Consider the following 26,174-nt stretch of genomic DNA (forward strand, 5'->3'; position numbering starts at 1 on the left):
TTTAAATACATTCCTTTTATATACTGATATTCACAACATTCAAGATGGGGATTTTTTAATGAAGGGTTCTAATGCAAGAAAATACACCAAATTTATATACAATTATTTCCATTAAAGTTACCTCTTCCTGCTTTCGGAATTCTATTTCCATCTGTTTGCTACGGGGCTGATTCTTTCCAATGCCATGTCCAGTTATAAAATTGCTGCTGATGTAAGCCAGCTCTGGGTCTTGTTTGCCAGCTTCTTTTATCAACCTAAATATATTACACATATTTTGGAAGATGCATAAAGTTGAAAAAACACATAAGAATTTTGAGATATACAATACTGAAAATAGAGGCATGGTAATTGATTTTCTTACCAGGTTATATACACAGGTTGCATTCATTCTTTTAAAATTATTTAAACTCAAGTCCACTGACAAATGTTTTACATGTCTTTCATATCTTATATATTGAACATGTTTTTCATATAACTTACACATGAAACAGAAAAGTTAATACCTATGACATATTTCAAGATTTTTTTCTGGTTTATAGCATACAGTGAACACTAAATATTCATATGCACATTCCTACAGATGTTCATAGGCATATATACACAAACTAAAAGATTTTCCCCAAATTAGGTAATTTTTACTTAAAACAAATCTTTAAAATATTAATTTTCATACTTTTTACCAGAAATACGGATATTAACAGTTTTGTGTAATTCACAATAACTGGGTATAATCAGGAAAAACATAAATTTGTTTTGGTCAGAATAACTTCAGAAAAATAAATATAAAACTAATTAAAAAGGAAAACAAAAACTAAATTAGGCATTTTATAGTTAAAACTTTTTGTTGTAAAATTATTCTCAAAATGATGAGGATTCTGCATGAACTATGCAACCCTGCTGCAGATATTCAATTTATTTGCTTTCTTATCTATCATTTAGCATTCTTTTGCAATTGAACATAGTTTTCATTTGTTCTCTTTGCAGTTTCCTTTAGGATTTTTTTTAAAATTATGAAAAAGGCTTGTACTCTTACAAGTTCTCAGGTTTTTCCAGCCTTCTGGTTGTTTCTTTCATGTGAAACAAATAGAATAATATATATGAAACAGAACAATCCTTTGTAGGAATGTAGAACATAGCAGAGATCATCATAGCCATTTTTATCCTGCCTTTATTATTAACTATTAATATTAACTATTAAATTAATTAATTTACATTAATTTTATTGTTTTAATATTATATTATTTATTATACTATTGTTATATTATGATTAATTATTTTAAATAATATGATTAAATAATTCAAGACATCAAAAATATCTAATACTCTTTTCTCTTCCTATGTTCCCTTCAACCACCAGCCTGCAAGGTGAACTGGGCCGAGTAACTGGCCCAAGTCACCCAGACAGCTTTCATATATAAGGTGGAACTAGAACTTAGCCTCTTGGCTTCTTGCAGGGTACCTTAATTAGTTGAAGCTGTTGGCCATTTCAAATAAAGGCCATAGTCTTTTTTGATAGTAATGAACAAAATGAGCCATAGAAAGCTGGAAACTAGAATTACTATGCTGAAGAGAAATTAGCACGAATGGTAGTTTTCTGCCCCGGGGAGATTTTTTTTTAAGGAAAATTTAACATTTAAATTCGATTTTTTAGTTTTTTCAGTGTAGGAATATATCAAAATAGGAAAACACATCACTAAATGAGATTTCAATAAAAAACATTTCTGTGACAATGTATCCTTTTCTAAGTGATTAGTATGTGTATTATTGAATGGCTGAATAGTTATTCCAGATTAATACTATACGCTTTTGCTACATACAATACTTTTTGTTTTATTAAAGAGATATACCTGTTTAAAACAACTGCAGTGTATCTTCGTTCCACAAAAATAATTCCACATAAAATATTGGTAAACGGAGAAGGAAAGTTAGTCTCTGTTTTCTCTTTCTCTTCTATTTCTTCATCCTCATCATCATCCTCAGAATCACTCCAAGATACATAATTATCTTGATTCCTATTATTATACCATTCAACACTTTCAAATTGTTGCCGTTCATAGGGTTTATATTTGCGCAAGATTTCAAGCAGTTTTATTACTTTTGGGGTTACAAATTTCAGATCAAGTGAGGCAGGCGAGAAGTGCTCTTCACAGAGTGCATGAATTTTCCTTAGGAAAGTATCTGTAAACAATAAAAATTTCCTGTGTAGCTCCTCTTGCTCATGCTTAATGTACTTCTGTAGCTCTCTCACCATCATCCCAGCTACTTTATCTGCACACCACGGTCCCAGAACAAGCAACACTGCCTGGCAGTCTGACAGTATCTGTAACCAAAGAAAAATGTATCAATTCAATGTAGCACACAAATGCACTTGTCTATATTCCATTATTAGTTTAATCAGTAATTAATTTCATAAGAATTCAAAAGGATATCAGTAATGAGTATGTAATCAGAGTTTTAACATCATCATTTTTCAACCTAGTATAGATACTAAACAATGAATATGCAAGAAAAAATGAGGAAAAATACACCACAATACTGGGGTAATGAATGGATTTAGAATGTATGAATACCAAATAATTTCTTGTCCTCCCAGTTTGGATTCCTGCAGGTTTAAGGGAACTCAGTTGTCATAGTTCATTTATATAGATATTTTTTCCTTCCTAGTGTTTTCCTAAAGTGTAGAGTCTGCTTTTTTTTTTGGGGGGGGGGGGGAGTTTAACTGGGTGTTGATCCATTGGTTCTGACAGGAATTGACTGGTTGGCTTTTCACCTGAGCCTCATGTTTTGAGCTAGATTCATCAACTTGTCTTCATGCCTAAAGCAAGATTAGAACTCAGTCTCCTAGTTTCTAATCTGGCACCTTAACCACCAGACCAATTATATAAATAACTATAATATATGCATATCCTAAAATTAATATTTAAAAAACAAGCTAACCTAACAAGGAACAGGTTTTAAAACTATTAAAAAACAAGCAAGAGAATCCAAAATATTTTTTTAAATTTATCAACAAAATTATACATTTCATATTATTGTTTCTTGACCATTTCTAGTAAAATATTAGGAGATAATTCTCTCCTTCTCTCTAACTTAATCTTAACTATAATTCTTATGTATTTTTAAAATTCTCGGGTTTGATCTTTAGGATTTAGAGAGTTTATCTTAACTTCCTAACTTCCTAAACTAATTAGCTATTAATACAAAAATCATGATGAATAAATGAAGAAACATTTATGAAGATGAAAATTTATGTGAAATTATATGACTTAAAATATAGGAAAGCAATTTTAATAATATAATGATGCATAAATTGTTGTCTGTACCTGCTTAGAAATTAAGATAGAATCTCTCTCTCTACAATGTACAGATATGTTGCAATCATTCAGAAAGCTAAGTGCATCATCCAGCTCTGTTAACAGTCTTTCATAGAGTCCGCTTTTGTCAGAGTATGGTCCACAATCCACTACAATCTCACATGGCTGAGAAGTATATCTTTTCCATGGAAAAAAACAAAAAAATGTTTATAACTGCTGAGAGTTGACAAATGAAAGATATTAATAATTAAGACATTACATGGTATTCAAAAACTATGAGACTGTAAAGATACAATACAGAAGCTCACATTATCAAAAGATTTAAAATTCCATTAAAAATCATCAAAATCAAAATGCTGACATTCTAGATATATTCAATCTTTCCATATAAATGTTCATGAATGACATTCAACATTCAGTCAAATATGTGGTAAAATACCTGTCCAAAACTACTAAATCAGTTGCCGTTTCAGCACTGCTCTTTAAAATTTTCTCCAGTTTCTGAATCTTCTCCTCTAACTCTGCCGGATCACATTTTCCATTTAAAATGGAAGCGGTTAATCCCAAGATTCGAGGACAGGCTGGACAACTCTCACAAAGCTGAAAATAAATCAGAAGGAAATCTGGGTGCATTCAAATACAAGGATAGGATAAGAAAGAATTTAATAACAAACTGTGAAATTCTATAGCTCTTTTTCAATATGAAAAAGAATGCCAGAGCAATATGAGAAAAACAAGAAGCTGATTTACTGTTTACACATCTAGGTTTTATGTTTAATACTGTGCTGATATTAAAATTGGTGTTTACTTCTAGCTTTCTGCATAAATGCCCCATATTGAACAATGTTTCCTTAATGACCACAGCATTCACTTAATTACCAGATTCATTTGATTTGCTTAATGACTGCTGTAAAAACAATAATAAAATCAAGTCAGTCATGTGGCGACCTGCTTTATAACTTTTGCAACAACTGTAATAGACAATCTCCATTAAAATTGTAAGTCAAGGACTACCTGATAGTAAACAATATTTGTTAGCCACTGCAATTTCTGCATTGGAAGAGTGCTTCTTCCAAAATGTATATCCGACCATGAGTAGTACATAAACACTAGAAGGGAAGGCTATGAACTTTTATATAGTTAGGAATGTAGTCCTTCACATCTGAAGACAAAAAGGTCCTCCAGCTTAGACGACAAAGGTGCTTTTGCAAGGAAGTACATGTTGATATGTTAGCAGTCTTTGACTTAGAACCAGTCACATAACAACCATTTAAAGTTAAGATGGGCCTAGAAAATACTTCTGGCTATTATAAAATGTCCCCCCCCCACATCCTTCCCCTTGCACTCAACAGATTAAATTTTAGGTTCTTGGTGCAATTTCTGGCAAACCCCTCCCCCTCAGAATAGGCTTGTTCACTTAACAATTGTGTATTCGCTTAATAACTACAGTAATTTGCTTAAATAACCACTGCAAAAAAGTCAGAAAATCTGGTTTGCTCGTGTTGGTGTTTTGACTTACAACCGGAACAACTTATCACTAGAAATCTGGTTCCAATGGCGACTGTGAGTCAAGGACTACCTGTATTTGTTGCCTGCTTCAAAGGACCTTTTCAGTTTATTTGTAGTGCTGCACATCTTATAAATACTTTTCCCAACTGATTGATGTACACTGTAAATTGAAGATTAAATATTCAATACCTAGCTGAGTAATATACCTTCATAATTTCTCTATAAGGATGATCCTGAATTGCAAGATGGCACTCATCAAAAATAAGGAGATTAATGTTTGAGAGGGCTAAAAGTTCATTTTTTAAAACATTCAAAGCAATTTGACAGGTCATAACCAGAACCTGAAAAAATGTAAGACAAAAATGAGATTATTGCTATGGAAAGAGCTAAAGGTTACACAATTTAGTCAATATTAAACATGGAAGATTTGTTTATTTCCACATAAAAACAGTCTGTAACACAGAATTTAGCCTTTTATTTAAACTTGTGGCTATATGAGGTGAAATGCATGGTAATACTATTTGAGGCTGCTCAAATTGAATAACATCCTACCATTTCAAATTAGACAATATTTGTAGAGCTGTTCTATAATACTCATTTCTATTAAAGGAAGCCAAGGAAACAAAATAGAGATTGCCATTCTACAATTTTAAAATTCTGTTATGAAGAAAACTAAACCTTAGATTAAAAAAACCTCAAGATATTTTTGCTGTAACATCTAATTGACAGAGTTTCAGAGAAATATCAATTAAGGGTAAAAATCCCTTAAAGTTGTGCGTTTGAGCCAACTTTCCTCTTCTTAAAAAACTGTCCCTAAAGTGGGGCTAGAAGCTAATTTCTAGCTTGTGCCTTAAGGACTACACTACATTACGCTTTCTATCAGACTTTAGGACTTCTTATTCCTCATTCTTCAAATCCAGACCCTTGCTAAAGAAGAAAGGCTAAAGGAGAGGAAGTAAGGGAGGGGTAGTAAGAGTGGGAGAGATGGGAAGGAGAAGAAGAGAGGAGTGGGAGAGAGGGAGGGGAAGGAGAAGAGGAGAGGAGGAGTGGGGGAGAGGGAGGGGAAGAATAAGAGAGAAAGGAGAGGAGGAAAGAAGAAGGCAGAGAAGGGAGGTCAGGAAGGAAGGAGGAGTAGGGTTGTTGCAAAATAAGATGGATATACAGGGTGGCAAGGAAGCGACCCTGATAGTGCTTTTTATATCCTTAAACAGATCGTGATAAATGCTATAAGTCAATAGATAAATGTTAATAGCACTTATGAGAATGTATATTTGTAAATGTATATGGAAAGAAAAAATAAAAAAAATTATTTAAAAAAAATCCAGACCCTTGCTTCTGTTTATATAGAAAGTGCAATATAGAGAACCACTAGGAAGTTTATCAAAGTAATTTTAATTTAAATATTAATATTTCTCATACATTACACAATAGAGTAAGCTACAGACTTTGACTGGATATCCCATGAAAATGGGCAAAATTACATTTAATATTGCCAGTTCTCATACCTTTCCTAGTTCTATTCTACCCATATTCAAAGAACATTTATGACATTTATGTTACATTTTATTGAAATAACACACAATTCTTTACTAGATAAAATTAATCATGGTGTCAAATTTATAGTATAAAAATATAAAGATAACTTACCTGATACTTTGCAAATTCCTGGTTCCATCTTTCTTTTGTCCATGCTTCTGTTATTTCCAAATTTGAATACTCTCCCACTTTGAGATCTGAATGTGTCTTAACAGTTGATACTTGCTGAGCAACTTGATTTGCTTTACAGGGGAGAAAACATTAGGGATAGTAAAACAAACACTTTGACACATATTCTCAAGTACAGGTGCAATTTTTTAAATCTCTTCTGTTCAGTGGCCTGATTCTTGCAGACTAACTGGACAGGTCCTGCTGTTTTCTTGCCAAGATTTATTTTCAAAAGTTGTTTGTCACTGCCTCCTTCCTAGGGCTGAAAGAAAATGATTGGCCCAAGATCACCCAGTTGGATTTGTGCCTAAGGTGGACTACAATTCACAGTCTCCTGATTTCTAGCATGATGTTTTAACCACTACATCAAACTGGCTCTCTTACATACATACAATTAGAATCATCCATATTAGGTCTACGAAAAGTACACTTTTCAGTTAAGTTTGATTATTTCTCACGGAATGATTATATTCGATTCTTAACACATACAGCCATACTGTTTCAATTTCATCTTGCCTACTAACAAAACATTATTTTATTTTCGTGTTTTAAAACCCCAGCCTACTTTTATTTTAAAATTAGGAATGATCTCCTTATTGATTAAATTACATTAAATCCATACCGGAATTAACCAAAAATACTGTTCTTTTTCCTTTCTTGTTGAAGTCTTCCCGGATCTGATAAGAAAGTTCTTTAATGAGTAGCACTGCAATAAAAGTCTTCCCTGAGCCAGTATTCAAACAAACAATAGTATTGTGATCGAGAGCTGCTTCCAGGAGTTCCACCTAAAACAAACACACTTTTATTTTTTCCTTGTATAAGTAATCAATCAAGTCATTTTCAAGTGATAGATAATTTGAAATATAATGATTCAGCTTTATGGAGAATTTTTCTGGATTCAGAGTCCTGCTCGCAAAGCGGTTGCAGACTATGACTGGAAGTGCTTAAAACAATTACACCTTGTGCTCTATTTCCAGCCATTTCTGGGACAGGAAGCTTTGCTCTTAGCTATATCGGCTTTTATCATCTCATAGAGGGAACAATGCAATTTGTTCTGCATAAAGATGCTCTTGAGAACCACTGGAGAACTTAAAACTGGTTGAGCATACAACAGCTCAAGTAGGAATGGGAATATTTTGGTTTATTAATACAGCAGTATTTTGGTTTATTAATACAGCACTATTAATCACACAGTCCTGTATGATTTGCAATGGCTGCTGGTTAGCTTTTGCCAATGACAGTTCTCGCAGTTAGATTAGATTACAACAGGATGCCGTTTCAGGACTCAATATATGTGGCAACCAGGAAACTAAAAAATGTTTTCTATGAATGATGAACACTTGTTTCACAAAAATTATTGCTTCAGGATGATAGCAGATGTCATGTCTGGTACCACACCAAATGCACGGGTGACCGGACTCAGCCCGAGGGAGAGGTCAAAAGCATCAACAGTCTCGAGTCCTTTTGCGCCCACAAGAGATCGAAGTCCAGCCTACTTAGAATTTCACTGACTCTTATCCACCACCAGTTTGCTTTGACTGTTAGTAGTTTAGATTCTTGTAGAGAGCTTAAGCTTTCAATAAGCCTTTATATTTATTTGAACTGACTGGATTTCCTGATTTCCCTGGTGCATTAATTAACTAAGTTACCAAAATTTTCACAGACTATGGAATACCCAAACTATAGCTTCAGACTCCAGAGATGCTGCAACAGTGGATGAACCAGACATATGCTCTATCAGCAATATGCCAAGATGGCATAGAAGACAGTATGAGGAAATTTGCAGCAAATCTTTAACAACTGATATAGCAAGTACAGATTCTGACTAAACAAGGGGTTCTGCAATGACTCTGTTCTGGATGATTTCCCAAACTTCCTCACCAGATTCAGAGACTACTTTGGATACTGTATGTGGATGGAATCTGCCAAATAACACATCTGCCAGCTCCGCCAGAGCAACAATTCCATGAGAACATAGACTGAAGACTTCAAGCTCCTTGTAGCAGATCTCGATTGGAACAAGTCAGCCCAATTCAAGAGCAGGCTCAACAAGGCCATAACCACACAACTGATACAAGGTGTTCCCCATGATCTACAAGATCTTTATCCTAGTCACTATAACAACTGAGTCTTGACTCACAGAACTGTTTAGTAGTTCCGGCCAGCCTCTTCCAAAACTTTCTTGTTATAACATTTTTCTCTCAGACCACTTCCCAGTTTTAAAAATTATTGAGAACCCCAAATAATGTTTGTTTATGTGGTTTATATTAAGTGATATTTACCGTATTGAAAATTATAGCTGCCACTACCACTTGTGAAAATTGTTTGATAGGATTTCAACACTATTTTTCAACATAGGCTGGAAAATAATTTTGATTTTGCAGATCTCTGAGAGGGTTTGGGGATCTCTAGGAGTCCTAGGGCTACATCTTAAGAAACATTATTTCTAGACCATGACTTTAGATACCAAAGTATTTGTGTGTTTGTTAGTGAATCATGTAATCTCAGTTCTCAGTTTATATAAAGGTTTGGAAGGCTCGCTTTCACCTATTAGACATTCTGATTAATTTGCCATCCTCAAATTATCTGGCCTCTAGTGGGCACTCAGAGAGAATGAACCAATATCAGAACAGTACTTTAGGTGCCATCCCTTACAACTGGACTGAACTGCTGTCTCTCACAGAATTTGACTGAGCAACTCAACATATTCTCCATAGGTATGTCTCCCTGTCAAGCAATCTATGGTTTCCATATCCACTTTTTGCCACTGGAATTGAATTCCACTGGAATTCTCCATACTTTGAAGCTGTTCTTCTCAGTCTTGGCAACTTTAAGATGTATTGATGTTAAGTCCCAGAATTCCCTAACCAGCAAATTGACAAGGTTGAGAAATGCCTTGGATTTTCTACAAGAAAGACAATTAATAATCCCTTCTTAAAGGAGCACTTAGATTTGACGAAGGTTGCAAACAAGCAGGCTACCAATTCTGACAATTAGAATGGAGCAAAATTTATGATAAAAGTAAAATAAACATAGTGGTGGGATACGACTGGTACGCCCCAGTGCGGGCGTACTGGTGCCTGCTGGGAGCACCAGGTACCATTCCGGTACAGTGCTCTGGTGGGCCTACCCGCCCTCCTTACCTGTATTTGAACCAATTGGGGCTTCTGCGCCACACACGGAGCCTGAGCAACACTCTGCTGAGCAGCTGGAGCATTGCAGGCGGTAAGTACGCATGTGTTCACTGTGCGCATGCATGTGGTAGACACCCGGCCCCGTTGCACCATACCAGTTGCAACGGGATCCGGAAACCACCACTGAATAGACAATGTATCCTAAATTATGCAAATCAAACAAAAGGCAAAGAATCATTTTTATACTTAGCTAAGAATTTTTCTTTTTTCTCTCTCCACCTTTCTCATTACAATAATAATCTATTAGGAATAGGTTACGATTCCCTGGTGTGTCAAGAGGGAAATGGAAAAGCCCAATATAAACATTATATTGTATGCATTGTTCTTTCAATTAAGGCAAATATGTTGATATAATAGTATCACTTTCTAGATACTATAGTACAGTATTCAACTTTGAAATTCCTGGACACAACATGGTAACACAGCGATGTCTGTATTTTTCCTACTTCTAGTGTTAACAACTAGAGACAAAAATATTTATAATGAACACATAACAGAAATATAAGACACAAACATATTTTCATTGTAAATAGTATTAGCATTACACTTAATACCTGATATTTTCTTGGTGTGTAAATGTTATCATGAATTGCTTCTTGTTGCCATGGTAATCCAAAAAAAGGACCCATTGGAGAGGAAGCTGGGGTCATGAGTTGTAGTCCTGCCATGTTGAGGGGTGGAAAAGCAGGGCTTTTCATTCATTCATCCAGTGTTTCTTTTCATAGCATTTTCCTGCACAGCTTACTATTGTGGAAGAGAGTACAACAACATTACAACCATTTACTAATCATTTATGCACATGTACGGAAAAATATTTAAAAGTTTTAAAAAAATTAAAATGAAAACTGTCACACAGAGCCGCAAGAGACAATCCAAATAGTGAAAAGCTTTATATTACCAGCCTGACTGGGTAGTGTTCTTCCAATAAGTAAAAAAGAAGTGTACAACCTTTATTTATGTCAAAAACAAAAAAGAAAAGCAAAAAGGTTTTTAATAGCATGCTGACTCTATACTTCAAAAAGCATGTAGGAGCAGGATAAAGAAACAGGCAAGTGCCAGACTAAAACCTGAATTGTTTTAAACTAAATTATAGTATATATATATATATGAAGCATGGAATCAGAAATTATCAGGCATAATATCAGCAATGTCTGCTGCTATGGCTAGATTATTTCCAAAAGTTAAGAAATGAGAGGTGTAAAGGGAATGTTATGAGAGATTTACAGGGTTAAAAAAGTGAAATAAATTTTGTCTGATGTATAAATATTAAAACTACTGGAAAATAAATAGCATGGATTGTAAGACAGAAAACAATTAAAGTGAAAGCACCAATGACAAGTCAAGAAAATGGCCCAAATAAGTGCATTCTATTGGTTATACAGAAGAGGTTTTTCCTTTCTCCTTTACTTTTTTTTCAGCTTTTACAGGTAGTCCTCGACTTATAAACATTTATGTAGCAACCATTTGAAGTTATGACAACACTGAAAAAAGTGACTTACAACCAGTTCTCACTCTTACAACTGTCACAGCATTCCTGCAGTCACCTGATTACAATTCAGGTGCTTGGCAATCTGCAAGTATTTGTAAGAGTTGGAGTGTTCCAGGGTCACCACCTGATTGCCACCTGCAACCTTCCCAGCCTGTTTCTGACAAGAAGTCAATGGGGAAAGCTAGATTTTGCCTAACACCATGACAAAAATGTTCACTCAATCTGGTGCAACTCACTTATTGACAGCATTGCTCAGTGACAGTAGTTGTCATCCCAATTGTTGTCTTTAAATCAAGGACTACTCATATTATTTCTTTATCTAAGTTTATTTAAGTTTAAATAATGTTTATTTAAATTTAGGTTTAGCTTAAATTTGCTTTTACTATTGTAAACAAAATTTTCAGTATTTTTTTTTACTGACGATTCAACAGCAACTTTCAGGCTAAACTGAATGATGGTTGTTAACTCATACCATCCTAAGAGTCTCACAATACATGGATAAATATTGACTTCTCCTTTTTTCCTTTTTAAATCACATTATTTATCAAATTTATTCAAAAATATTAAAATACAAAATTCCAAAAGATTTTTAAAAACAAGCAAGCAAAACAAAAAGAAAACATAGCAAACAAGAAATTAAAAAAGTGAATTGGAAAAAAATATTAACACCTATAGACATATTATCCTCTCAAGTTAATAGTGATTCTACAATATTAATATCCCACCCCTTATGAAAAACACCCAAAGTAGAAGTAAAAGAGAGGTATCACCGAATGCCTTCTTATTTTTTCTATGCACTGAACTCTTTATTTTTGATTAGTAATAATGGGGAAACAAGAACTACATTATTAGGTCCAATGTCCAGGAGCATTCAAGATACACGGAACATATTATGTGGCACATCTAGGAAATCCCTCTAACTTTAATCTTGTCACAAATATTTCCAGGCTGTCGAAAGTCTATTCTACCCAACAAAGGTCTTAACTGCCTCTCTTCTTATAGAAAAAGATTCAAAAGTATTATGCATAAGCTCCTCTTCAATGAACATCAGAATTGCAGCCTTAGTGAGCTAGTTGATCAGGATGAGGTTTAAACCAATGACTACAGTACTGCTCATTCACCTATGCTACACTGACTTCCCAGACTTAATAGATTTTGTTTATAATTTAGAGGCCATATTCAACTGAATGAATTAGTCATTCTTTTGTTACATATTCTGCACACTATTCTGAAAAACATTGAAAAAAATGCCAAGTAGTAACAAAATAATTTTGTGTTGTATATACAGGTAGACCTCAACTTACAAAAGTTCATTTAATGACCATTTGAAGTTACAATAGCACTGAAAAAAGGATGGCCATTTCCCCACACTTGTGACCCTTGCAGCATCCCCATGATTATGTGATCAAAATTCAGATGCTTGGCAACTGACTCATATTTATGACAGTTGCAGTGTCCCAAGGATATGTGACTACCTTTTGTAACCTTCTGACAAAGTCAATGGAGAAGCCAGATTTAACAACCATGTTACTAATTTAACAAGTACAGTGATTCACTTAACAACTGTGGCAAAAAAGGTCGTAAAATTGAGCAAACTCACTTAACAAATGACTCGTTTAGCAAGAGAAATTTTGGGTTCAACTGTGGTTGTAAGTTGAGGACTACCTGTAATAGAGAACATAATACATAGGTTACAGAAGGATATCCAGTTTTATAAATTTTAAAGCAACTTTATTATTTTTTGGTTGTTTAAAAGAGGGTAGTTATGAGAAGAAACAAAATGGCAATCCTTCCTTAATTTTGCTATGCTTTCTGTTTCTATTCCTTTCTGCCACTTTGCAACATTGCAAAAATTATTTTGTTCTAAATACTCCTTGAAAAGAGAATCTTTCATTTTGTGCTATTTAAAAAAATCTAATAAATCTATAAAGAATGAATATTTAAATACTAAGTGACAATATTCAGACAATGAGAATTTAATTGAATGGAAAAAGTATAATGCAAATGAATATGTATCACCAGTAAAATCTTCCATGAAATTGGAGGATAATAAGAATTTGTGATAGTACAGTATTATTCTTCATCTTCCAGGCAATCTTTACTCTTCAGAATGCAAATTCCATTTAACCTCTAGTACTAATTTAATTCAGGGGCAAAACAACAACAAAATAGTGTGCAGTGCTAATAATATTTAAATGGCAAAAAAGCCTAAGTCAAGGTCTGGCATAGGAAAAATGTGGAAGGGATTCATGCTTAAGAGAGCAAATACAGTGAAAACATGCACCTTCGGAGCTCAATCTGATTTCCTATCAATGATTAATATACAAATGATACAAACATTTTCCTATAGGCATATTAATTGCTATCAAATGCAAGTTTCATTTTATATAAACAACTAAAACTTTCTATTCTTTAATTCTATTCAATCTTTATGAAGTACCCATATACGAATTTTACTTTTTCATTTTTAAAAATGAGGATGAAGTCCAAAGCAAACATGCTGTAAATTTTTAATCACATTGTTCCTATTTTTAGGAATGGGAATATTCTTTATTGGCCAAGTGTAATTGGATGCACAAGGAATTTGTCTCCAGTGTATAACTATTTTTTGTACAAAGATTATTTCAATTATTTATTAAACAAATTTATATGGCCACTCAACTCATACACAGTTACTGGGTAGCATGCGTGCTAGAAAACTATGAATGAATAAAACTACTGTATTTTTCGGAGTATAAGACGCACCTTTTTCCCCACTAAAAGAGGGTGGAAATGTTGGTGTGTCTTATACCCTGAATACAGCCATTTTTGGCCTTCGGAAACCCCGCCTGACCTAGAGAACTCCCGCCTGTCACATGGAGAATGTCCTTGACCACCTGGACCCGGAAGGCTCAGCCTTGAGAAAAGACAGGTTCCTTAAATTGCTGACACAGAACGATTTCCACTCGCAAGGGGGGGGGGGGAGATTGTGCTGTGATTGTAAAGCCCAGGGAGGAGGCGGGGGGCATGGAGGAGGCTGCTACACTGTGCTGTGGGGATTCCAAAACTCTGGATGGGCTCGAAGTACTTCTTTTCAGAGATAGAATAATTTGTGTAAGGATATTAACTTCACATACTTGCATATTGTGATTTTAAATTACATCTGGCACTATTGTAACCTTGACTCTTTCCTTGAACTTTAGCGGCTTTCCCTGCCAATTCAGTCACTATAAGGATATTCAAACATTTTGAATCTTAATGATACAAGAATTAAAATTCTGCTACCCTTTCTAATGTAAATATTTTAAATCATTTGATTTAAAACTGTTTAATATCTTTGCAAAAGTCTATCTCTTAAAGCAGGTATCTGACTTAGTCAATGTTAAGGAAGTACACATAGGAAAAATATTAATCTTATTAGTATTCTGGGTGGTTTACAATATTGTAAACTTCACAGAGTCATTTAGATGAAATGGATGGTATAGAAATGTTATAAATGAAAAAATAAAATTATTACAAAAATATTTTGTTTGTCTTACAGTTCTTTGTACTTCAGATTAAAATATAAATTTATTTTTAATAAATATTCAAAGTGATCAATCCACATTTTTCATAATAAATTGTGCACAATTTAATATGGACATATGGCATATAAAATTTCAAAATAATAAAAATAAATATATACAACTGTTATTACAATAAACTTTTCAACATCACAAAATGTCTCTTTAAGAAAGCAATTTTGAAATAACAGCTACTAAATAATTTATATTCTCATTTCTTATAATTTTCTTTATGATCTATCTTTTCCCCAAATAAATTATTTTCTAAAATGTAGTAATGAATAAATTATTAATTTTATGCAGATTAACGATCATCAACTTACTGTATTAATTTCTGAGATCTCTGCGTATTTGTTTTCTGAACTGCATTCTGACACCATTATATTTGCGTGTATGGTAATCACATCACTGCCAAGCTCCTGTTCATTTAACAGAAGAAAACTTTTGTTAAAAGACTCTAAACATTTTTTAAAACAAAATTAAAAATCCAACTGCAAAAGATTATCATTGTGATTTCTTCTTTGACCAAGATTTAGACTAGTTATATGAAATGTTAATTTAAAACTAAAACTTGATTTTAAAGGAATAAAGGCTCAAAAGAGTTGATTACAAGCATATTTAGATGCATTCAACTATCTTTAAATACAACCAATGTTTTCAATTAATGTTTTTATCTTACAAAACCCCAAAGGGGAAGTAAATTAACAAACTAAACAGAATATATTCTACATTATAAAGCTGAATTTCTAATCAGGAAAACTAATTTAGCAGCAGATTGTTTTATATATGTAATTTTTTTCTCAATCAATTACAGGAGTAGTGTCTTACTGGGCCTCTTCAATAGTTTTCAATATTATTGAGCAGGATTTCATTGAGCAAAGTGGAACTCCATGTAGGTTGTTTTCTAATAGTTTCACTCTATGCTCAGGGTAAAAAGTTAAATCACTTCTTGTGGGGAAACAGAGGTTGGCCTGTAGCTCTTGACATGAGGAGTACTATGAATCAGCCCTATCTTTCCTGTTTTAGCATCTGTTGGAATATTCTGGGTAAGGTCATTTGGCAGTTTGGCGTTTGATATCATCAATATCATGCCGATAATTAACTGTACATCACTGTTCTTAGCCTAAAGGAGATGCTGTCAATATCTTTCCAGTATCTAAAGCATGGTTGTTCAATTTTTTGGCTTGACTGGGTCACATTGAGTAAAAATGAGTTGTCTTGGGCCGCATATAAAATATAGAATACAGAATAATAGAACTGGAAGGGATCTTGGAGGTCTTCTAGTCCAGTGGTCCCCAACCCCCGGTCCGCGGACCGGTGCCGGGCCGCGGAGTACCTGGCACCGGGCCGCGCAGCGGCCGGGGGCCATGATCCCTGCAGCTGGGCGCCGTGGCTCTCCTGCTGCGCCAGCCGCTCCTCTTCCAGCCGCTCGCCCAGCGCGCAAAGCTCCCGGCAGCGGCGCCACAGCTCCTCGAGGCGCCGGCGGCTCTCCTGGTTCTGCGCGCGCAGCTTGCGCAGGTCCTCTTGGCCCAGGCGGCCCCCTTCCAGCTCCTGCATCGCCCGCAACTCGGCCTCGTATCGCTCTAGGCTCTGCGCGCAGCTCCAGCTCACCACCAGCGCGTAGTCGGAGGCCAGCTGCCGCTTCTCGGAGCGCCCGGCCCGGAGGACGCGCGGGGCAGACAGCAGCGCGGCTGGCCGCTGCTTGCGTGCTTCCTGCAGCCCTTCGTGCTCGGCCAGGAGCTGCTCCAGCAGCGCCTCCAGAGCGGCGCAGTCGGCCCACAGCCCCTCCAGCTGCTGCCGCCGCCGGGCCAGCTCGGGCTCCAGGCGGCGGAGACGCAGCTCTCCAAGTTGCGCGCTTAGCCTCTCCAAGCTCTCCAACTCGTGGCGCAGCGCGTCCCGCTCCAGCTCGCCTTGAGGTGATCTCAAAAAATAAGCTAGGTTGGATATGACTGGGATAAGATTTCCAGATGTTGACTTGGCTCAAGTCACCGGTTCCTTTTTCTTGCTGAATGAAAACTCCTGCATCATGGTTGTATGTAGGATGTATTTAGAAAAATTCAAGATGGGAACCATCTTGGTTTTTATGTGATGCAAATAAAAGAATAAATAGGCTTTTAATTTCATAGTCATGGCTATTACCTTGACATTTTCGATGTCACTCTGACACCCTTGTCCCAGATAATTTGGTGAATGGACAGAGAGGCTACCAGCTAGTAGTAGGCTGGCTTGAATGCACTTACTAAGAAAGGATTCACAGTGAATTCAATGAATAACATTTTTGGGTGATCATCAATCTGATGGGAGCTATATATCTATTGCAGCATTTACCTGCAAATTTAAAGGAAGTCCAGAAAGCGATTGCAATCTATTTGGCATATATTTACAAATACATATTGAAAATAATGCAACATTTAACATTTTCTGATCATGGTGCTGTCATTGGTGTACTATCCTGGTAATTAAAAATGGTGTCTGTAGAAGAATAAAAATGTGGTTGTGTGTTAACAAAAGAATAGAAACTATAAGCATATAATCTTCCATTCAAATAGTTAGAAATTAACTAGAAATAGTTAGTCCAGTTTACAAGCAACAGCCTGACGGTAGATCAGTTTACTGAAATATGGATTACTTAAAGGGGTACTCCGGGCTGGGAGTTTTTTTACACCCCCACCCCCACCCCTGCGCGCGCTCAGCGGGCCACGGTAAAATTATCCCAGGCTGACTGGTCCGCGGCGATAAAAAGGTTGGGGACCACTGTTCTAGTCCAACTGTCTGCCTAGGTAAGAAACCCTACACCTCTTCAGACAAATGGTTATCCAACATCTTCTTAAAAACTTCCAGTGTTGGAGCATTAACAACTTCTGGAGGCAAGTTGTTCCACTAATTAATTGTTCTAACTGTCAGGAAATTTCTCCTTAGTTTTAGATGTTTTGAATTAACTTAACAAATAATTTGTGGAAGCAAAGACAGAAAATCTTGAAAAGTGTACCATCACAAAAAAGGAGCAGATAACTGATCCATCTATAAAGTTAGAAAACACAAAATTCTTCTTTTGTATCTGTAACAAATATCAGCATTGTCCCAAAAGTGCTTTTTTCCAAAAGGCAACTGGATTTTCTTTTGGGGGGGGGGGGGTGTTGAAAACATTTCTCATCCAGAAAGTTTCTTCAGTTTGTTAGAACTGAGTTCTGAGTTAATATTGAAGAAGTTTCTTGGTTGAGAACTGAAATGCCTCCCCCCGCCCCCAATCCAAGTCCCGTTGCCTTTTGGAAAAAATATCTTTGGGACAACCATGAGCTGGACAATTATGAATTTCAATATACAAATATCAGATTTATAATTTACTGTGTCAAATGAAGTGGGAAATTCATCTACTTTTCAGATATTTGTTAAAGCACTTCCTTGCATTTTGAACACATAGTTACTTGTCTAATTATACATTTCACTGAATAGAGCGGGGGGGGAGGGGGGAGGAAGCAACTGACCACATGAAAGACCAACAATTGCAACATTATCTTTTCTTGATTTCTGAATATAGAAGTCTCACTGATGTTTCTCTTTTGCCTATCTTTGTATGGCATCTAAGAAAGTTAGTTTGGTCCAGTGGTTCAGGCACCAGATTAGAAGCCAGGAAACTAATCAAGTCTTAGTGATGAAAGCCAACTGGGCAACTTTGAGCCAGTTGCACACTCTGAGGCCAACCCATCTCACAAGGTTATTGTTGTGAAGAAATATAGAAATGAGTGTAGTGTGTGTTTGTCATCTTATTTATAAAAATAATAAAAGTGGGTATAAATAAAATATTTCAGCTATTTTAAAATATAAACAAATCCATTGTAAATTCATTTATATTTGACAGTTAATTTTGCCTTTTCTCAAGTTAAAATAGAAAACCGAATATAATAGAGAAAATGATTAATCCCAGCATGTCTTCAATTTCTAAATACAATTAGATAGTACTGATGTCAAAAGATTTGTCAAGTCCAGATCTTAATAGATCTTAACATTTAGTTATTAGAGTAATATTTAGAGATTTGTTCTCGGAACCTGTGGGTTGGTTTCCAAACGTTTCTCTACCAGGCTAAGTAACATCTTCAGCAGAATTTAAGGGATTTCTGTATTTTTTTTAATTGAAGGACTGATTTTTTAAACTATTTAAACTTGATAAATCTGTTGGCATTTGTGCCCCCCCCCAACAAAAATATTCTCCCTTTAACTCTGATTGAAATTTTCCCAGCATCAGAACAATCTAAGACCAAGACAGCTTATTAAGTGTGTGTGTGTGTGTGTGTGTTTATTTTGAAAAATTTAATAATCTCAATCAGTTGATCTAAAAAATCTTAGTATTTTAACAATTTGACCATGATGATGATAATGGAAAATAAGGAACAAAGATAAATAACAATATAAAGTATATATAAAGTCTAATTTCCATGGGAAAAATGTTCTATAATGTGGGCTACCACAAACAAGCACTTCCTCCTGGCTTCTACCCTTCTCTCTCACATCCCAATAATTAGGAATTAAAACCATTTTTTCTTGTAATATTTACATTGGATGAGTTCATTCTAGATGAAGAAAGTGTCCCAATACTTTTTTCTTCACTTCTTCAAGTCTTAACTATCTTAGATTAAAAATAATTTAATCACATTTCTTACTATTACAAGCAGAAACGGAACAACAGTTAAATATCATTCGCCATCCATCGAGGTAGATATTAACAATATGCAGCCAGCGTGCTGTACATCTTGCAACTTATACTGCAATTCTCAAAATTTCTTTGCAGCCTTATATGGTAGATTGCAAGGATGAACTATCAGTTTCTTCCAGTCTGCTGAATGGACAAAGATACTAGGAAAAAGGGACTCAACAGTGCTGAAAAAAAAACCATATTCCAACAACATGTTTGGCAGACATTTGGAATTGCACATTTTTCCCCATCTTCCAGCCAATCTTCTGCAGATCACTGTTCCAAAAATAACCCACAAAAATATCACAAAGCAAGACAAGGCTTCTTCCCTGCAATTGTGTTCAAAACCTGGAAAGACAGCATGTCTTTTTATGTGTCTATGTTTACAAAGAGAAAGCTATAACAAATTCTCACATTAAAAAATGGCTGTTCTACATGTGATAAAACTGTTTAAGAGATTACTTGTGAATGCTAATTATTTTCTTCTGATAATTTGATCAAAATGAATCTCTATATTCTTTTTCAAGTTTTTGCCTTATAAAGAGGTCTTGCATAAATAAAGCAAGAACACATACATGTGGAAAACTAACTTTTAGTATACCCTGTGGACATATCCTTCAGTGTTAAGGGTACTGGCAACTTCAAAAGATATTTTAAATAAAGAGTAGATTGATAGAATCAATACAGTCCGCTTACTCATTTTTTCCCATGAATTTTGATCACTGCTCTTAGATGCTGACGTTAAATTTCTTTGTAAAATAAAGAAGTTATAGCACTTTCAATTTTCAGTCAAACATTTATTTTATAGCTTAGGGAAGCTTTTAAATTAAATTCTGCTCCCAATTAATTGCAGAAAACCATATTCGGATTATGCTAGAAAGCAATATTAGTTTTTGCAATTTAGCTATTAAAACTAGAGAGTAGAGAAAAATGTGTTTGAATTCTCTTTGATATTAAAAAGCCAAAATAAGTCTTTAATCTTCTTTTAGTAGTTTGAATCTCTGTTCAAAAATTCAAAATAGGATAAACCAGAGGAACATCTGTTAAGACTAATCTAAAACAAGAATTGTTATTTTCATTACAGCAAAAGATGGCAGTACAATATTTCATACCCATCTTAAATAAACAATTTTGTGCTATAAATATAGTATTAGAAGTTGTCATTATGGTACACATCACATCCCTTTTCTTTTCAGTTAATACAATAGAGAACAAAAAAAGGTTGCCATCCTAATTTTCTATTTGTGATAATCAAAATGGCTGTTTCTGATTATGATGCTATATCTGCAATTATTCATTTAGCACTTCAATAACTGAGCAGTATTACAACTGATTAGAATTTTGGATTTTATTGAATGGTGTACATTGGCCTTCATTCGGTGTACATTTACTTCTCTTTTTCTCAAAACCTATTCCAGAGAATAGAAATGGAGGAATGAACAGAAGCATACTTGCTTGGCACTGATTATATCCCTTTGAATTACTAATGACTTTTCCATTTTGTAAACATTTTCACTATATATTAAATACTTGCTTCAGTTTGGGAAGGATCTAATCATACAAGGAATGCATTCATATTATTAGATGTTAACCAGTTGCAATTTTTTGTCTCTCTCCATCATTTAAAAGGACTATCACATACATTTATTTCTCTGCAAATCTCTGTAACAGGTCCAGTTTTTATCTTGAACAAATACTTGAACTAAGCACATACTTTGCAGTATCTTGTTTTGTAATTCTGTATCTGCTTTCCTAAGGCACTGATTTGACTAAATTTTTTGGCTTTGTAGTGAAAAAACAAAACATTGCATTCAGTTATAGTATATGTATATATTCCTGTCTTAGAGCAAAGTGTAATTTGGTTGTGGTGGTCCGTATCTCATAGTGTACAGATTAATAATGTCACAACAAAGTTGGAAGGGACCTTGGAGGTCTTCTAGTCCAAACCCCTACTTAGGCAGGCAACCCTACACCACTGAGGCAGGAAATCCTACACTATTGAGGCCCAAAGTAATTGCAGATAAGACAACACATACTGTGCACTGCATTACATTAATAAAATTTCCTAAAGGTATTCATCCTACATTGCTCAAAAATCAACTGAATTCAACCTTTAAAATATGCCTACCTATAACAAAATACAACCATCACAGAGCATTTATGGAACTTTCCTTACAAATCAAATTGAGAATATAAGAGTTTACATTACCTGAAGCTTGATTTATATATTAAAAACATCACAATCAAGTTCAATCTCCTAGGATTTCCCACATTTTTAAAACACAATTTGAACCACTAATTCAATATATGTATTTACATATAGCATTTCAAAAGCATTTTTTTTTAAAAATCTACAAAAGACTGCTATTTCCACTGTGTTAAAGTCTTGTTTCCAATTTTCCAAACAGACAGAAGGCAACTATAAATCAGAAACAACAAAACTGTTACACTGCTAGGCATATTTTGTTCAGTGGCAACTTGAGAGGGAGATAGAGGATAGAGAAAAGTTAGTTTAAGAAATGCAGTGGGGGGAAAACAATACTTGCAGCAATGTCTTGACCTAGACAGATTTTTTTTAAAAAAAACAACACAGATGTGGGGTGGCATAGATCTAAAGAGTTTAATAGATATCCTTACATCTGTTTCAAAGCTATCTAGATATAGATGGTGGGGATTGCCTTAATAAAATGTCTATAGTCCCACATGTTATATTGAGGCATTCTTATTTCTCAGAAACTGCACCAGAGAGGCATCAAAGAACAACCAGGGGAGGAAACTGGGGGGGAAAAGGAAAAGAAAGAGGGATAAATGTAGAATTTTCCTATGTTCTGGCATAGACATTGCAGGAAGAGAATCTCAAAAACGGCAGCTAATCCACCCTGAATGAAAGAATATCTCTAAATTCGGTGTCAAATGTCCCTCTTCTCAATCCACTACAAAAGATTAATTTAACATGGCAAATAGGGTAGGTCCTGATGCAGCTTGTCAGAACTCTCAGCAAGGCTATTTACTCCTCCTGAGAGGAGTTAACAATACCGCTTCGAATTTGAAACAAAACGGCGGTAATTGTTGGTTATCCACCCCAATTCACCCAGATGGGCGAGATCAAAGACTCGTGTAACTGACAGATGTTATTGGAAAAAAATTCATAACCCCACCCCCCCACCCCAAATTTCCTTCAAGAACGCTCAACGCCAACTTATTATAACACAAAGACATATGTACCTGGATTAACCGATTTTTTTTTTTTTAAAAAGAGGAGAGGGTGGTCGTGGGAAGAAGAGAAGAAAAACCCACAGAAGCTCTTTTTCAAACCGCGCCACCTCCGGGAAAAAGAGGGGACGGCGGGTAACTTAAGGAGAGGCCTCGAGTGCACCCGCTTGGGTGGAAGACAAAGGCTGCTGCTTTTTCCCCACACGTTTTTTCGACCCGGCGTTTCCAAGTGGCGCCCAGCTGCTCTGAGGAGAGGAAAGAAAGGCGAGTCCGGGCAGCCTTAGATGCTGGGGCCCCCTCGGCCCTCACGCTGGGGAGCAAAACCTGAGAAGCTCCAACTGGACCCACGGAAGCGAAAGCAGAGGCGGGGAGCAACAGAAAACGGTCAGCGGCGCCTCCTACCTGCCAGGTGGGGCAGCCCGGAGTTTATCCGGTTACAGGCGTCGCCTCATTGTGCCGCCATTGGTTCTGCCGCCGCCATTTCACCTTAGTCGCCGCCTCCTCCTCCTCTCAACTGTCAGGTCCCTCCATTTACCTGGGGCCGGCTGCGACAAGCTTCCTCCCCGCCCCTGCCTACGCAAAAGAAAGGGTCCCACCCCCGCTTTCGTCGAGTAAGGCCCAACGCCACGCCGTCGGCGCAAAACCACGGTCTGAAAAGTCAACGCCTCTAGCTCGCCCGGCAGCGTGTCCCAGCTCGCGAACTCACCTCCTAACATCACGGCGCGTCTCTCTCGCTCTTTCTCACTCGCTGTCTCTCACCGCGTGCCCTTTTCTTTCCCCCGTCCGCCTCCTCGCCGTTTACTCAATAAAATAAAAGAACGGGCGCGATTGGCAAGGAAAGCCGGGTTAGAGTTCAAAGGTGGCGAGATTAGCCAATGGGAATGCCGGAGACGGACAAGAGGTTGGAAAGCGGCAGGGAGAAGGAGGCGGAGTCTGCAGGAGAAATTCACGTGCGCCGATGGCCGGATCTTAGTCCCCGGAGTTCTTTTCTTGCCCCTTTCCTTATTGCAGAAGGCAGAGAGTTTGCTTTGTTTGCGCCGACGGTGTGGAGTTGGGTCTTCTCGACGAAAGCGAGGGTAGTGGCGGTCGAATGTATGGAAGCTGCAGTCTTCCTATATGTAACTCGTGATTACAAGAGAGTTTCAAAAAATCTCATGCATCCTAGACGCAAAATTTAGGTTTTATTTATTTAGTTTGTCACTCATGTACAGGATAACAGGAATAAGAATAAATATGAATAAGAACACGGGAAATGGGTACAAATAAGTGGGAAAGTAGGGCAGGGACTTTAGGCACGCTGGTGCGCTTATGCATTCCCCTACTGACCCCTTAGGAATGGGGTGAGATCAACTAGACTGTGAGATCAACAGTAAACTTTTTAAATTAAAGTTAAACTAATAAAAGTTAGTTTTAACAAAATTAAATTAAAAAGTTAAATTAATAACATTAACTCTATATACTAATTATGCGGTTCCCTTTCAGGGTAAGCAACATGCAGAACATGTACAAACTATAAATAAGTCAAAGAAATAGATAAGAAAGATACCTACATTTAAATGTATGGAGATACTCAGTCGTCCAGGTTGTCGCAATGATGCTTTTTCAAAAGGCAACGTTAAATTGCTTCCAGAGCATACTTGGCTGAAAAATGACTGCTGTATGTATGAAAATAAGATCCCTTTTTTTCTTAAGGAAAAGAACAATATCTAATATTTTTCTGTGTCCAAAACTAGAAAAGGAAACCCAGAACACAGGAGGGAATGCAGTTTCGTTACTTCATATGTAGGTTAGTATGACTCAAAGGTACAGTTTTGGAGTCCATCAGAGGGATTTAGAGGTTTTTGAATCCAGCAGATTTGGATCTAGCAGATTCCCAACACCCCATTGTACAGGTCTTATGTCAATCTCAAAACTGCCACCAGTAGCTTTATATCAACATAGCTCTCTGTATTTACAACAACATGACAGGCCGAGAAAACATATCTCTAGAGAATTCATTTCTCCAGTTATGTGTCACTCTAGTCCGCTCAATAGATTTTTAGTAGTTACAATTGAGATATAAATCTGTGATCCTATGTGTTCATATAGACGTCAAGAATAGCAGCTGATCATATCCCAATCCAACTGAATTTGTCTTGCTTCTTTTAAAGCCATGTCAGTCTACATGGTCAGTGAGTTTATAGCAGTTGAAGTTGTTTTGTTTTCTTAGGCTCAGTACTAAAGATGGATAGTGTAGTGCGACTTGTTTTTCATTTAGGTAAGAGACTGGTAGTTCAAAATCAAAGTTATTCTGTGTACCTACCTGGCCTATCAGAAAAATAACAGCAAATGGTCAAAAGGAAAAAAAATGTAGAATGTTAAATCTATAAAATTGCTATATGAGACAGTAGAGAGGAAGAGATACATTTTTGGCAAGAATGGAGACATTTGAGCTAGGTAGCGAAGGCATCTGAATCAAACATAATTTAAGTAGCTGGGCTGATTTTTTTTTTTTTTTTGTGGCAGATATTTGAAAACATTCTAAAACTTTATGAGCAGTCCTTGACTAAAAATTCATTTAGTGACTGTTCGAAGTTACAACAGCACTGAAAAAAGTGACAATGACCATTTTTCATTCTTACAACTATTGCAGTGTTCCCATGGTCACGTGATCAAAATTCAGATGCTTGGCAAATGACTAGTGATGGTTGCAGTGTCCTAGGGTCACATGATCATCTTTTGCAACTTGACAAGCAAAGTCAATGGATAAGCCAGATTCACTTAACCATGTAGTAATTCACGTAACAACTGTGGCAAGAAAGGTCATAAAGTGAGGCAAAACTCACGTTTCACTTATCAACATAAATTTTGGGCTTAATTGTGGTCATAAAGTGAGGACTACCTGTATTAAATAGCAGGCTAAAAATTAATGTAGCTGATGTAACCCAGATTTGCCCTGCAGGTTATTGTAGACCTATTCCGACTAAACTGAAAAATAATCTCATAATCTCTACAGGGTTCCCTTTTTTTCTGCTATGAGGAGGAACAAATTAGGAGCAACTTACATAACCACTCATTGAAAGATGGAAATATTTGTGCGACAACTTGAATTAAAAGATCATGTTTCTTTGGTTGTAAATACTTCAACATTTGAAATAAGGAGTTCATAGCAAACATGGGACAAAAGATATATCTACTAAATTATTTACTAAATATTAAATATTAATTACTTACTAAATTATTTTTGAAAGCCAGTTTGGTGGATTTCAGAAATAATTTAGTGGTTAAGAGGCTGGCCAAGAAATCAGGAGATTGAATTCTAATCCAACTTTAGGGATGAAAGCTGGCTGGATGACCTTGGCCCCGCCACTCTCTGCCCACAACAACCCTGTGAGGCAAAGATGGGTCTTATGGACGTGGCTAGTTGGGGGGCTTATGAATGAGTGGGCGTGGCCAACTTGACGTCACTCATGCACACTCAGTCACATGATACATCCCTACCAAGCCATGTCCACCAAAATGGTGGCGAAAATTTTTGGG

The 26,174-nt window shown here is 36.1% G+C and overlaps 1 protein-coding gene across 5 annotated transcripts in view; it reads right to left on the reverse strand.

The window, feature by feature from the left end:
• DICER1 (dicer 1, ribonuclease III) overlaps positions 1 to 23,461 on the reverse strand; it is a 60,178-nt gene extending 36,717 nt beyond the window's left edge. The window contains exons 1-11 of one of the 5 annotated variants that reach the window (XM_032233742.1): positions 23,362 to 23,461; positions 15,076 to 15,171; positions 12,811 to 12,875; positions 10,276 to 10,465; positions 7,150 to 7,312; positions 6,471 to 6,601; positions 5,030 to 5,164; positions 3,754 to 3,914; positions 3,324 to 3,492; positions 1,848 to 2,320; positions 122 to 254 (exon numbers count right to left, since the gene is read on the reverse strand). In XM_032233742.1, the coding sequence (XP_032089633.1) occupies positions 122 to 254; positions 1,848 to 2,320; positions 3,324 to 3,492; positions 3,754 to 3,914; positions 5,030 to 5,164; positions 6,471 to 6,601; positions 7,150 to 7,312; positions 10,276 to 10,419 (1,509 nt within the window). In that variant the 5' untranslated portion in view covers positions 10,420 to 10,465; positions 12,811 to 12,875; positions 15,076 to 15,171; positions 23,362 to 23,461. Of the gene's footprint in view, positions 1 to 121; positions 255 to 1,847; positions 2,321 to 3,323; positions 3,493 to 3,753; positions 3,915 to 5,029; positions 5,165 to 6,470; positions 6,602 to 7,149; positions 7,313 to 10,275; positions 10,466 to 12,810; positions 12,876 to 15,075; positions 15,172 to 22,667; positions 23,008 to 23,057; positions 23,240 to 23,361 lie in introns of those variants that run through there. The other 4 variants (XM_032233744.1, XM_032233745.1, XM_032233734.1 and 1 more) reach the window with 4 other exon arrangements.
• Positions 23,462 to 26,174: the final 2,713 nt, after the last annotated feature.

This window comes from Thamnophis elegans, chromosome 1 (genome assembly GCF_009769535.1).
Source record: "Thamnophis elegans isolate rThaEle1 chromosome 1, rThaEle1.pri, whole genome shotgun sequence".
Taxonomy (NCBI): Eukaryota; Metazoa; Chordata; class Lepidosauria; order Squamata; family Colubridae; genus Thamnophis; species Thamnophis elegans.